Below are 15,473 nucleotides of genomic sequence, written 5' to 3'. Positions count from 1 at the left end.
CGTTCACCTGATCTCACTCCATGTGATTTCTACTTGTGGGGCTATCTCAAGTCAAAGGTATACACACACCAACTTCAAAACCTTGAAGCCCTCAAGAATGCTATTCCCCTTGAAATGGCTGAATGATTCATGCGAGCATTCAGAGATTGTCTGAGAGTGTATTGCTAATGATGGCCACCACCTTGAAGACATCATTTTTAAAACACAGTGAAAAAAATATATTTTGTACACCCTTTCTTATGTCGTAATGAAATTTATTTTATCTTCTAGCTTTTTTGTAGAATAAACGTTTGAAATGTGGTACTTCTTTTTGGCCCACCCTGTACATGCACTCACAGGTTTTAATAATTTTTAATCATTAATTGCACTACAGTTTTTTGTTGTTAAAATATACATTTACTTATTTATGCTGTTTATTTTATTTTTATTTTCCTAGTGTAGCTAGACATTTGAAATTCTTGAGGTGTAATTATAAATATGGATTACCATTTTAATTATGCAGTACTTATTTCTTACTAAAATGTATACCGTATGACACACACAAGAAAATTATAAACCTAGTACAAACCCTTAAAAAAGCCACAAATCTATCAAATGTTCATAAGATCTTTATCAGGAAGTTACAAGGATAACACAGTCAGCAAGTTTGCAAGTAAAACAGACTGGTTTCTGTAAAGCTTAGAACAGCATTTGCTGAAATAATCAGTTTTTGTGAATGGCTAATTTACCGATCACTGTTCAAGTCTTTTGTAGTGAAAATTGTCCGATTTAGATTTGCATCGCTAATCCTGACTGTATACAGTGGTGTGAAAAACTATTTGCCCCCTTCCTGATTTCTTATTCTTTTGCATGTTTCTCACACAAAATGTTTCTGATCATCAAACACATTTAACCATTAGTCAAATATAACACAAGTAAACACAAAATGCAGTTTTTAAATGATGGTGTTTATTATTTAGGGAGAAAAAAAATCCAAACCTACATGGCCCTGTGTGAAAAAGTAATTGCCCCCTTGTTAAAAAATAACCTAACTGTGGTGTATCACACCTGAGTTCAATTTCCGTAGCCACCCCCAGGCCTGATTACTGCCACACCTGTTTCAATCAAAAAATCACTTAAATAGGAGCTGCCTGACACAGAGAAGTAGACCAAAAGCACCTCAAAAGCTAGACATCATGCCAAGATCCAAAGAAATTCAGGAACAAATAAGAACAGAAGTAATTGAGATCTATCAGTCTGGTAAAGGTTATAAAGCCATTTCTAAAGCTTTGGGACTCCAGCGAACCACAGTGAGAGCCATTATCCACAAATGGCAAAAACATGGAACAGTGGTGAACCTTCCCAGGAGTGGCCGGCCGACCAAAATTACCCCAAGAGCACAGAGACGACTCATCCGAGAGGTCACAAAAGACCCCAGGACAACGTCTAAAGAACTGCAGGCCTCACTTGCCTCAATTAAGGTCAGCGTTCACGACTCCACCATAAGAAAGAGACTGGGCAAAAACGGCCTGCATGGCAGATTTCCAAGACGCAAACCACTGTTAAGCAAAAAGAACATTAGGGCTCGTCTCAATTTTGCTAAGAAACATCTCAATGATTGCCAAGACTTTTGGGAAAATACCTTGTGGACTGATGAGACAAAAGTTGAACTTTTTGGAAGGCAAATGTCCCGTTACATCTGGCGTAAAAGGAACACAGCATTTCAGAAAAAGAACATCATACCAACAGTAAAATATGGTGGTGGTAGTGTGATGGTCTGGGGTTGTTTTGCTGCTTCAGGACCTGGAAGGCTTGCTGTGATAGATGGAACCATGAATTCTACTGTCTACCAAAAAATCCTGAAGGAGAATGTCCGGCCATCTGTTCGTCAACTCAAGCTGAAGCGATCTTGGGTGCTGCAACAGGACAATGACCCAAAACACACCAGCAAATCCACCTCTGAATGGCTGAAGGAAAACAAAATGAAGACTTTGGAGTGGCCTAGTCAAAGTCCTGACCTGAATCCAATTGAGATGCTATGGCATGACCTTAAAAAGGCGGTTCATGCTAGAAAACCCTCAAATAAAGCTGAATTACAACAATTTTGCAAAGATGAGTGGGCCAAAATTCCTCCAGAGCGCTGTAAAAGACTCATTGCAAGTTATCGCAAACGCTTGATTGCAGTTATTGCTGCTAAGGGTGGCCCAACCAGTTATTAGGTTCAGGGGGCAATTACTTTTTCACACAGGGCCATGTAGGTTTGGATTTTTTTTTCTCCCTAAATAATAAAAACCACCATTTACAAACTGCATTTTGTGTTTACTTGTGTTATATTTGACTAATGGTTAAATGTGTTTGATGATCAGAAACATTTTGTGTGACAAACATGCAAAAGAATAAGAAATCAGGAAGGGGGCAAATAGTTTTTCACACCACTGTATGTCTATTGATGTTATGGTTGAAATATTGACAGTTGACGATGCAGGAGAGGAAAACAAATTTCAGTTAACTGCACCCCTGGAGAAAATAAATCTCTGTAGGGTTCAAGGTCATAGTATACGATCTAAGGTAGTCTTCTTGAATACAAACACCTGCATGCATCATACTGTATGTGATACAATTAAAGGGGTGGACAAAAGAGTAGTTCCATCTTAACATCAAGATCAAATATATCGTCTTAGATAGTGGTTTGTCAACAGGTTTTTTAATTGATGTGTCCAAAATTGCTGTGGCGTAAGAGTTGAAGCAAATAAAAGGTTTAGAAATTATATGTAAATAAGTAATGTCCTTAGAAGTAATAACTAATGTTTATTTTTATGCTCTTGAGTTCCTAATAAATTCAACCATCGTCTGGAGCTGATTTTTCCCTAAGCTTTTGGAACTACCTTTCCCTGCTCAATTTCTCAAGCTCAGTTTTAATCTAGTGAAAGCAGGAGAGCTGCATTAACTAACTAAAATCATTTAGTTCAATCATGCAAATGACTGCAAATTTGAAATTTAATGTACAGTAAATTGCAAAGTAAATACTTTTAGTGTATTTTCTTATTCATAGTTATTTCTTTTCTTTTTTCCAGAGGTTTATCCAGTATTTGGCTTCTAGAAACACACTCTTTAATCTTAGTAATTTTTTGGACAAAAGTGGCTCTCATGGTAAGTGTTACTCATTTATTTATTGTTTTATCTGCTTAAGAGCAATATGCTCATTACAGGGGTCTATAGCTCTAGAATAACAATAACATAGCTGTAGTGGTCTTAGAGGGTTAGAGGTTGTTTATAGTTGTTTGGGAAGTGTATGTATATCAGGAAGAAGGTATAATTCTTAGTTTGTGTACTCTCACAAGCTGTTCTTTGCAGTTACTCAGTATTGCCTTGTACAAACATTTTTCACTTTAATAAGACATGTTGAGGTTTAAATAATAAAAGAGTTGACCATATTGTTATAAATCCTAGATGCTTCCTTTTTAAAAAGAATAAAAATGGACAATGTATTTATTACAGAGTTGAAAATAAGGTGTGTGCTTTCTTTACCATACCGTATTTAATGGTTGACTTTGAAACAGTTAAGTTTTAGGAGTTCCCCTTAGAGGTTTCTTGCTCATTTATCACTTCCCAAACGCAGTATACAAAAGAAGCAATTTTGTGCAGTGTTGAGGACCAAAACTGCTAATCAGATCAAAATTTAAATGCTCATTTCTCCCACATTCTCTCAATAGAGTTATTATCCTGAGTTTGAAATGCTGGTGTAATTATATTAGAAGTTATACAAATAATATGCACACATTTTGGTGCTGTTCAATTCATACCTTTCTCTGCATATTTTGTCAGCTTTGATATTAACTTTGATATTAACTTACTTTGCAGCCTTTGTAAATTTTCATAAAGCATTTCACTCAGTTGATAGAGCTGCCCTGTGGGACATCCTGAAACTTAGCAGGATCCCCTCAATGTTGCTGGATATCATGGCTTCCTGTACACTGGTACTGTGAGTGCTGTGCAGAGTGAAGGCAGAACCTCTGCATTTTTCCCCAGTTGATTCTGTGGTTTGTCAGGAGTGTGTTCTTGCTCCTACTCTGTTCAGTGCTTGCATGGACTGAGTGTTGGGCAGCTGTGGGGCATCTGTTGGTGAAGAAAGATTCACTGATCTTGACTTTGCCGACAATGCTATGATCTTTGCGGAGTTAATGAGGTTCTGATTGGAGCTGCCCAAAGACTGAGCAAGGAGTTTGAGTGTCTGGGCTTGCGAGTGTCTTGGATTACAACCCTTTAATGCCTTTTGGGCACAGCCTGGGGTGTGATGAGGTCGCTGGAAAGGGGTGTGTGGCACTGTCAGATATGACCATGTGGAGTGATTCCCCAAGGGTGATCCGGCTCGCAGAATCCTCACCGTTGAGTAAATGAGCGTCTGGACCAGGCCAAGGGAACACCCACAAAACGCCTGGCTGCAGCAGATAGATGGACATTTCGGGAGTGTGGGGCAGCACCACATGTCTGCCTGGGGGGTTGTCAACCAGGATCCTAAGCTGATTTGTCTGTGGTGGGTGCAGCTGTACCAGTGAATTCTCCCCAACCAGACCTGACCTGACCTGACCTGATATTAACTTGGTTACAGGTTACTGTCTGAAGCTATTTACAGTATAAGCTTGTCATAATACATAAGTACCTGTCAAGGTGCATTTAAAGGTACAAATTTTGTGAAGTGATGATTGCCTGCCTACAGCAGTCATAAAAAAAGACCCCCCTCATTAAATCTCCCAATAATATTTATTGAGAACTCTCTTGTAATGTGCAACTTCGTATTCATCTTAACAGTAGAAAAAATGCAGGAAAAAATATAACATCAATTTTTAAATTGCTTTATTTTACTTTCTGTTGGGGATCTTCCATAACTGACTATTTATTAATCAAAGAAACATTTACTTACTAAATTATTAGGTTTTTGAACAAGGAAGTAGGCTTGTTTTTTTAGTTTACGGATTTCATGTTTATATTATAAAACTAGGGGGCTGTGCCCCCTGCTCGCTTTGCTCGCCAGTCCTTTTAATACACCCCCACCCATATTTTACCTATATTTTAAATTGAATTACAAAATATAAACAACTACAGAGTTCAGACCCTGGTGGTGGTGTATTTTGTTCTAGTATTATTTCGGCTGGGATATTTTTTTACCTACATGCAACATATTGTAAATTGTGAAGGTAGCCATTTATATTAATACCATCACCTGTTCTTAAACAGTTTTGTTTTTGTGTGGACAATATTTGTTCTTTTGCAAATTTATAACTGGAGTTTTTTTTTAATTGAGTATCATGTTTCTTATGAAGCGACAAATATTTTCTAAATTACTAGGGAGTTTGCCCCCCTGCTTGCTTCGCTTGCCAACCCCACCAGAACCCCCCCACCAAACCGGCCTGCGCTACGCACTAGCCACTTCGCGTCTCTGCTGTTGGCGTTGTGAATAGGGGGGCTGAACGCACCCCAAGGAGACATGGTCACTCCTCTGAAACTCCTCTTAAACGGTGATATAATTGGAAGCAAATAGTATTGTTTTTTTTGGTTTTTTTTATTTAACTTCCTCTTTCTGCGATCAGCTGCTGGCTTGCTGCTGCTGCCATGGCACGTGATCTGCATTTCGTGCGATGCTTCAAGCGTTTAAAAGCCTGTACAGCAACTGTCCTTTTGTCTCACTGCCTTGTCTCTCTTCTCCCCCAGGCATCCTCAAACACTATTCGATCTCTTTTCACTGTTCCGTTATTTCACAAAGTAATATTTTAGATAGATAGATTTTGCGTTTGTTTGCGCTAATACAATCTTTACTATCATTTTTTTTTGAGACTTTCGAATTTTCCTACTTTCATTATCTCTAACCTTCTCTGCATGTGTATCATGCCAACATTTTTGAATTCTTTATGACTCTTTAAGAGATTAGAGCACGGGAAGTGTGTCTGCTACCAAAAGCATTCCAACAGCTGAGAGGTTAGATGACCGTGGTCTTGTTTGAAAATGGTTGTAAGTACTAATAGTAGTTACTTCACCATCTTGCGGGACGTGTAAGTGTCTCTCTGTCTCTCTTCAAAAAATCTCTCTTCAAAAGATCATATCTCGTCGCAGGAAAAAAAAAGTCTTGTCTCGTCCCAAGATTTTTTTTTAAAATAGAGAGATTGCAAATCTGCTCATTTCAATTCAAGGTTGTAGTGTATCAGATACAGTTCTAATAACCAAAAAGCAGAACATTAGTATATAACAGGGTCAACACATGCACTTGACCTGCAGATATTTGGGATATGGGAAGAAAACTAGAGCACCTACAGAAAAACTCACACACATGGGAAGCATCAGTGCTGTCCACTCTACCATGCATCTGTTGTATGACCAAATAGTAAGTTTTAAATCAGTCATTACATAAATACAAAAAACAAAAACTGAATATTTTTTGTTTCAGGAAAAGTATCAGGTTCATTGATAGTAGTTTAGTTGTGAAATGTTTAAAATCACCTTTGAAGATTATGTCTCTGAAAAGGATATATGTACAAGGAATGTTAAAATATAAAATGAAAGCTGTTAACATACAACGTTACTATAAGGAAATCTTAACAAGGGCCATTTTCTGCAAGTAACTAGAAAGGCCCAATCATCACAGCAGGAGTTCTTCTGGGACTTTACAATGACTCCTTTTCCTTCTTGTTAAAATACACCATATCAAAGCTACTGTATACACTATCACCCAGCTGGATATTCATCTCCCTCCTCCCATCTATTATGACATTGAGGCTGTAGGAAAGGCTCTAAAAACATTTATTATATTCATTGTACTTTGAAGCAACATTCTTTGTTGATTTTTATACACTGTATATTCTTGTAAGGTACGAAGTATGTGTAAGAAGAAGTGCAGAATAAAGGAAAGATAAAGGAAATCACTTTTTGTGACTTTTCTGAATTTATTAAAATTAAAATATGAGATTATATTTAGCAAAAGGGTAGCATAAGTCGGACTGGATGTAAAACTAACTAATATATCCTGGAGATAGTTTGCCATATGAAGCTGTTCCTTCTGTTAGGGTATTGAAATACACTCAATTTAGATTTGTTTTTCTGGGAAGTCCATTAGGATCCAACTCTTAGGTATAATGTTTTACTTTAGGTTAGACAAAAAGTGATGGACATTAAATTTAGCATAAGCCAATAAAAAAATATATTGCAAGTTTTTTCTTAACAACTCCTGTCAGTTGGCAATGGGAATGAATATTATGAGCATATGGTTTTGGAGCTCTTGTCATTTTTGCATCTGTATTATTTCATTTTCTCCCACCATTTTACAGTCATTCCCATCGATCTTATAAATCAAGCAGGACCATCTGCTCAATTGAGTTTCGTAGCATAGAGCTGACCTTGTACCATCATACCTTGTCCATCTTTAGCACCATGGGAGCCCAGTATAGGATGTGTGCCAGTTTACCAAGACTGCACCTGTTAGGACTCACTTGTGCAAGAAATTGATAATTAGCCCCAGCAAAAAATCAATGATGTTTGAAGACTCAGCCTTGACGAGAGTTATGTTGTATGTACTACTTCTTTACCTACAGTATACATGTATAACTATGTATTCTTATGCAGAACTCAATACTGAACATCATTCAACAATGCAATTCCACAAATGATTATAAGATTACCAAAATACAAAGAATTCATAACTAAACACTATTAGGAAGATTCTGAGCAGTTACCTAAATAATTAAACTTCTCTAATCTATTAACACAGTAAGAAGGTGTTTATCCGTGTTGCTTCCTCAGTGTTTTGACAAATTTTCTAAACTCTTCTGTCAAAATAATAAAACAAAGGGACACTAATATATTAGCAGTTTTTGCAGCATTCTAATTCTAGCATTGGTAATTTGCATTTAAAGACTCCAAATGAAACCTACTTGCAAGTGTCTATTGTGCAGGAATGTCAGTGTGAAATTGAACAGTTTTAAATATATAAGAACGCTAGGATTATTTTTGCCTTCTCTTCTGCTCATCCCATTTTCTTTCTTTCTGGTTCACTACTGAAACAACTTTTTTTAATTTCTTTTTTTTTTTGTACTCAAAAATTAGAGCTTCTTATAGCTATACACCGATCAGCCACAACATTTAAACCACTGTCAGGTCAAGTGAATAACACTAATTATCTTGTTACAATGGCACCTGTCAAGGGATGGGATATATTAGGCATCAAGTGAACAGGCAGTTTTTGAAGATGATGAGTTGGAAGCAGGAAAAATGGGGAAACATAAGTATTTGAGCATCTTTGATGTGGGCCTAATTGTAATGGCTAGATGACTGGGTCAGAGCATCTCCAAAATGTTGGTTCTTGTGGAGTGTTTCTGGTATACAGTAATTAGAACATAACCAAATGATTCAAGGAAGGACAACTGATAAACTGGCAACAGGTTCATGGGTATCCAAGGCTCATTGATATGCATGGGGAGTGAAGGCTAGCCCGTCTGGTCCAGTCTCACAGAAGTGATTCTGTTGCACAAATCAATGGGAAATGTAATGCTGGCTATGAGAGAAAGGTATCAGAACACACAGTACACCACAGCTTGCTCTCTATGGGGCTGTGTTAGCTGCAGACCACTCAGAGTGCCCATGCTGACCTCTGTCCACCACCAAAAGAAGCTACATGTGAGTGCCAGAATGGTCTGAAGAATCATGTTTTCTGTTAGATCATATGTGCGTCATTTACTTGAGCAGGATTCACTATGGAATGAAGGCAAACTGGTGGAGGCAGTGTGATGCTCTGGGCAATATTGTGGTGTGAAAAATTGGGTCCTCTTTTATTTTTGTGAATGTTACTTTGACATGTACTATCTACCTAAAGATTGTTGCAGACCATTTATACCCCTTCATGCCGCCTGTATTCCCTGTTGGCAGTGGCCTGTTTCAGCAGGATAATGTACCCTGCCACGATGCAAAAATGGTTCACGAATGGTTTGAGGAACATGACAAAGCGCTCAAGGTGTTGACTTAGCTTCCAAATTCTTCAGATCTTAATCCAATCGAGCAATTGTGGGATATGCTACAAAAAGAAGTCAGATCCATGGAGGCCCACCTCAGAGCTTGTAACTAAGTAATGTCTTGGTGCCAAATACCACAGGACACCTTCAGAGGTCTTGTGGAGTCCATGCCTTGATGAGTCAGAGCTGTTTTGGTGGCACAAGGGGACCCATACAGTGTTGGGCAGCTGGTTTTAATGTTGTGGCTGATCGGTTTATTAGACAGTGGCTTGTTTGGAGTTAAACATTATAATGTATGAAATAACTCCTAGAGTCATTTTTTTCCGTTGTGTGCATATAAATGGGATGATAGAAAACTGGGTTATGCATTGCAGTTCAGCTGTAGATTGGAAACTTGGAAATGTTTCGATTAAGATAACTAATTCCACTGTGGCCGAAGGAGAAGAAGAGGGGGGAGACTTGTCCGGAGGCTGGAGGAGAGGAGGAAAGTAAAGAGAGTGGAACTGAGGGTAGGAACTTTGAATGTTGGCAGTATGACTGGTAAGGGGAGAGAGTTAGCAGATATGATGGAGAGAAAGAAGGTTGATACATTGTGCGTGCAAGAGACTAAATGGAAGGGGAGTAAAGCCAGGTGGATTGGAGGTGGATTCAAATTGTTCTATCATGGTGTGGATGGGAGGAGTTATCCTGAAGGAACAGTATGTCAAGAGTGTTCTGGAGGTGAAAAGAGTGTCAGGCAGAGTAATGATTATGAAGCTGGAAATTAGAGGTGTGATGATGAATGTTGTTAGCATATGCACCTCAAGTTGGGTGTGTAATGGGTGAAAAAGAAGATTTTTGGAGTGAATTGGATGAAGTGATGAACAGTGTACTCAAGGGACAGAAAGTGATGATTGGAGCGGATTTCAATGGGCATGTTGGTGAAGGGAACAGAGGAGACGAGGAGGTGATGGGTAGGTATGGTATCAAGGAGAGGAATGAAGAAGGTCAGAAGATAGTGGATTTTGCCAAAAGGATGGACATGGCTGTGGTGAATACGTATTTTAAGAAGAGGGAGGACAATAGGGTTACGTACAAGAGTGGAGGAAGATGCACACAGGTAGATTACATCCTATGCAGAAGAGTTGATCTGAAGGAGACTGAAGACTGCAAAGTGGTGGCAGGGGAAAGTGCAGTTAAACAGTATAGGATGGTGGTCTGTAGGATGACGTTGGAGATCAAGAAGAGGAAGAGAGCGAGGGCAGAGCCAAGGATCAAATGTTGGAAGCTGAAATAGGAAGACTGCAAGGTTGAGTTTAGGGAGGAGGTGAGACAGGCACTGGGTTACCAGACATCTGGGAAACTACAGCAGATGTAGTAAGGGTAACAGCAAGAAGGGTGCTTGGCTTGACATCTCTCCCTGGTACTTAATAGAAACACTTTTTGGTTATAAAATTAGAAAACTAGACCTGAAGAGTCACTCCACCCCTACCCCACCGCCAAACCCCCCCCCCACCCCAGTTCCCTGCATTACCCTAAACTGGATTAACTGGGTTAGAGAATATTATGTTTTATGTTTTGTCACAAGCATTTTGGCATGTACTATATGCATTCATTAACTCTTTTTCCTAGTTTTGACACAGTGAGCCTGGAGCAAATTTCTACAGTAGAGTTTTGTGCATGTACTGAAAATCAAACCCAAAATCACTTGCTCCTATTTAATTTTAATCCAAATTCACACATACCCACTGCAGTTTATAGTTGTACATTAATTTATTCTATACTTTTACAATAGATTTTCATTCCTTGACACTGTAGAAGTGTTTGTTTTTATTTAATAATAAACAAAATAAAAGTCTTAAGTATAGATGGTTGTGTACAAATGTGTATCTTATTTACATCAGCTGCAGAGTCATGTTTACATTGAAGCATAGGCACTGTCTGTATATGGAGTTAGCAATGGAAGTTCTGGTGGGTTCAAATTTGTATCTTCCCACATCCTAAAAAGTTGCCCTTTAGGGTTGATTAATAAGCCTGTGAAGAATGAGTGTGTGCCCTGCAGACTGGTATGCCATTCTCCAGAGTTGCTTCTTGCATGGTGCCTACCCTATAGTACTGGCTCAACCCCATCTAAACCTGTGCTCAAAGAAATAAGTTGATGTAAAGAAAATAGAACAAAATATAAAAACAAATGACAAACAGGATCTTTAAAGCAAATAAAACTATCTACAAATGTATAACAGACAGACAGACAGACAGATACTTTATTAATCCCCAAGGGGAAATTCACAATTGGGCCATCGTTAATTCATCTTTTAAGCAGGCTGATACACCAATATGTAATTCTTCCTTTTGAACATGACCACATTATTTGCTCATTTTATAAAATGGTTTTGTTGCATGGTACTGTTATTACATTTATTTTTTAATTTGATAAGATTGTTTCACCTATCTTATAAAAATGCTTCCCTGCTTCTGAGTAAGGTTTTTTTGTTTAAATTGCCAAAAAAAAAAGTCTAACTCTTGCACTTTGTCTTTGCACTAGATCCTATTCCAACATCAACATGCTATCAAGGTTTTGGATTTACTCTGAAGAAATATATAAACTGCAACTCATTTCAAAACATTTGGTTAAGTTGTGGAGCATTACTTGTACATTAGCCCTTATCAAGTGAAAGTTTTAACATGGAGATAGTCCCAAAAGTGTACTAGTGCCATGAGGGTTCGATACTAAAAGCAAGATTTGAAATTTAGGTTGCCCTGGACCCTCTAACTCCCTGAAAGCCTAAAAATCAATTACAGGGATTGTTTGTCATTGTTAGGGTTGTTCTGTATGATGCTGGTCTGAAGTCCAAGGTGATGAGGTTTTCGTTTACAGAATGTGTATATATTAAGATGTACATATGTTAGCAAGATGTATTCCATGTAACCAGTGCCATTTTGGTATGGCAGTTATAGTGGGGCCATTCTATATGGGTACAGACTTTTCTAACATAAACGTTAACTTACGTGTCTAATGACGTCTGTCCCTATTTTACTGCTGGCTTCTTTTCCTTGAAATGAAAGGAGCAAATGTAGGGTTCCTTGGTGGCTTTCTCAAAATCAGTGCAGTCCTCCTCAATGGCAAGTGAAAATTAAGATGCAACATAATGTGTTGTGAATTGTGCATACCTGATCTCAATCTCCTTTCGGTTTTTTTTTCTTCAAATTACTGTGGGTACCTTCAAAAGAGCAGATGGTACCTGACATTTTGTACTGTACATCTTCACTGATGTGTGCTGCAAGTCTTTGACTGGGAAAAACAGAACTACAACCACATGACTAACAAAATGACAACAATAGCCGGCTCTCATCTTAATGGAAGCAATGACCTTCAGGCCCCATCTCTGAACTGAAAAGTTTAGGTTACAGCATGTGCACACAAACCCAGGGGCATAGAGAACACTGCAGGGCCCATTGGTTCAGCCTCTTAGCTGGAAACAGGCTTGCAGCATCTAGCATGAAAACAATTTGAAATACTACTAAAAACAGAATTTTTCTAGTTTTCTTATTACATTGAGCATATGATAGAAATTTTAGAAAACTGGTTAAGAAGACGATGTTGATGGTTGTTGTAAACATTTTAACAATTATTGAGGAAAGCTTATTACTTATTTTACCTAATATCTGGAGGACTAGGCCCCTCTAGCTCCTAATGCAGAAATGCCACTGCATACGACTAATAGAAAGTTTCACAGAACCAGAGTAAGATTTCAGTGCCCTTCCGGTACTAGAGCACTATTGGGACCCACCCAGTTACCACAGAATATTTCATACACATTTAAAAAGCCTTCTTTCTCATGCAGACTAGTTCAGTTTGCAATTAAGGTTTGATTTTTGCAATCCTACATGGATGGCACAGTAATCACTACTTTCAGAATTCACATCCTCCAAAGAATTCTTGCTTGCAGCAGTGAAGCAACTTGTGCCATAATCAAAAGATTAGTGCTAACTGTTTACCAGGAAGCTTTTTGAAGGATGAGGTGCAAAATATGAAAGTATTAAATAAGCAATTCTATATGAAATATACAAGAATGGTCATCTATTGGCACTTTGTGGCTCAATTAATCTCTAGAAATTAAGAAATGTTCATGTAGGTCAGTTAGCGGTGAAGGCCTGACTTTTGTTTTTTGATAGAGAAGATAAAGCAACTTTTGGAACCTTTTTTCATGCCTTGGTAGAGGTGTGTGCTCACTGCTGTTGCACAGCGATATAAAAAATTAAAATTAGGAAGAAAATATTCAAGGTTAATATACAGTAATTAATAAAAAAAGACTAATTTTCTATAATTGAATTGCTTTTATATTTTAAAAGGAAAACGCATAGTTTGAACCCTGACACACCATTTTACAACCATGACTACCTGCTCTTATTTTACGAATAGTCATATAGTTGGTGTTTTATCAGTTTAATGCCGTACTACTGATGTGTCCTAAGGCTATGTGATTGCCACTTTAAAACTGCCAGCTCCTAACAAAGTCAGTTAAAGCATCATTCAATGTAACATGAACAAAGTAAACGAAATAGTTCCACACTTTCAAAAGATGTGCAGAACATTTTCCATTTCACTCAGTCCTAGACACTAGACTTCTGCATCTTTGAATTTAAATTAACACTAAGTTGCAGTTAGGCTGACCTAAAAGAGAGCCTCTCACAGTCTTGGGAGAATCTGACTGCATGCAAACAGTTGTGTACAATTTGTTTAAAAATCTGTAAAGATTACAGTTTCCTCCTCTGTTTGTTAGTTTCTACAACTTTATTAAGTGATTTAAACAACACATATGGACCTCCTGTGGGTGTAGCTCAGTACACTTATCTTCATATGTGGGCTCCCCACAGATTCCTGAGGTGTTCTGCCATAATTGAGAGAGTGCAGATTTAACCGAAAAGGGGCCTCAAGATAAAACATATTCAAAATAATCACACTAAGTTTGGTACAGGAGGATCAAAACACACGGTCTTCAAAACCTAAATAAATAAATAAATAAGTTGAAGACTAAAAAGTTATAGCTAATAAGTTCTTTTATTGGAAACTTTAAACAAAAGAAATAAAGATGCAAAGTCTCAAAAGAATATACCCACAATCTCAGAAACAAGAAACTGTACTACGCTGATCTTTAAATTCTTGCATTATTGCACAGCTTCCCACCCTGATTCCCTAGCAGCACCAGAGCAACCGCTACACAAAATGACATTGATAAACGATACAAAAATAATATAACTACTTGAAATAAAAAAATATATATTCTCAAAACTGTAATCTGTATACGTCAAAACCCAAAACGTATGAAAAACAGAAAAACATAATGGCAAAGTCAGAAACATTTTAAGACAAACCTACATACGGAACTGCATCCACATCACACCTGTTTAAAAATCTCTGTTCTGTGGCCTTTGGGGTGTTTAACCAGGTTTCCTTTGATAGTAAAGCATAGAGATAGATTTCATCTGCTGCTAGGCAACAATAAACACTCTATTGTCTAAGGCTGAGAAATCTGTTATGGGTTAACATTGCACCGTGAGACCAGTAATAAAGACGTGGACAATAAATAGATGATACATTGTACTTAATTTTAATATTTGCATTATTTTCAACAATTTTCTTTATTTAATTGGAGTGAGCCTACTCACTTGATAGAATGCCATTCATGATAAAAGTTACACATTTGTAATTGGTTGGATAGTTGCATCACAAATACCCATCTGTGATAGATAGATAGATAGATAACCACAGCAGAAATAAAACAGCAATAAATTCAAATTCTTCATGACCAGCATTTGTTGGTCTTTGTCAGGGACTATAAAATTAATAGACATGGCAGAACAAAGTCACATTTTTTGGATGAAATGGCAAGACATATAAATGCTTTCTGATATTTATAATATTTTTTATTGAAGACAGTTATGGTTAATCTCTGAAAAGTAATGAACATTCAAGTATCCTGTTAAAATTGGATGGGTCTCATCTTCAGAAATGAATGGAATATTGATTACTATGAAGGAGGAACCTAATAAACATTTTATTTTTCAGTTAAGTTTTGCACCTTCTAATAATTCCTGTTACTAAATACTAAAATGAATCCATTAAACCCAATAAAAATTAAGCACATTCCTTAAATATGCATCATTTCATTTGAATTGTAGTAAAATTGAAAATGTAGATGATTATCATGGAGTTGAGTATTATGACATTAAGTTGAAAAGAAAGGGCACTATGATTGCTTATTCTTGCTCCTGTATGATAAATAATAATGTACTCAACAACAATCAAATTGTATGTTTTTAATGGTAAAGCAGTCAGCATTAACTTTATGCTTTATTTCATTTGTATCATTTTGTGTGACTTTGCTTTGCAGGTTTAAGTTCATGATTGATGGATTACTTGTGTAATTTGGCAGAATAACAAGCCAAAACATTACTTGCTTTTTTATGATCAGAATTTGTTCATATCCTAAAAAGAGCAGAGAATTTGCTTTTAAGAAA

The 15,473-nt window shown here is 37.3% G+C and overlaps 1 protein-coding gene across 1 annotated transcript in view; it reads left to right on the top strand.

Annotated features, from left to right (window-relative positions):
- snap91a (synaptosome associated protein 91a) overlaps positions 1 to 15,473 on the top strand; it is a 246,091-nt gene that overhangs the window by 92,180 nt on the left and 138,438 nt on the right. The window contains 1 exon segment of the mRNA XM_051924737.1: positions 3,054 to 3,129. Coding sequence (XP_051780697.1) covers positions 3,054 to 3,129 — 76 coding nt within the window.

The sequence above is a fragment of the Erpetoichthys calabaricus genome, chromosome 3, assembly GCF_900747795.2.
Source record: "Erpetoichthys calabaricus chromosome 3, fErpCal1.3, whole genome shotgun sequence".
NCBI classification, from domain to species: Eukaryota; Metazoa; Chordata; class Cladistia; order Polypteriformes; family Polypteridae; genus Erpetoichthys; species Erpetoichthys calabaricus.
The sequence above is the reverse complement of the archived record's forward strand: the minus strand, read 5'-3'. Positions and strand labels throughout refer to the sequence as shown.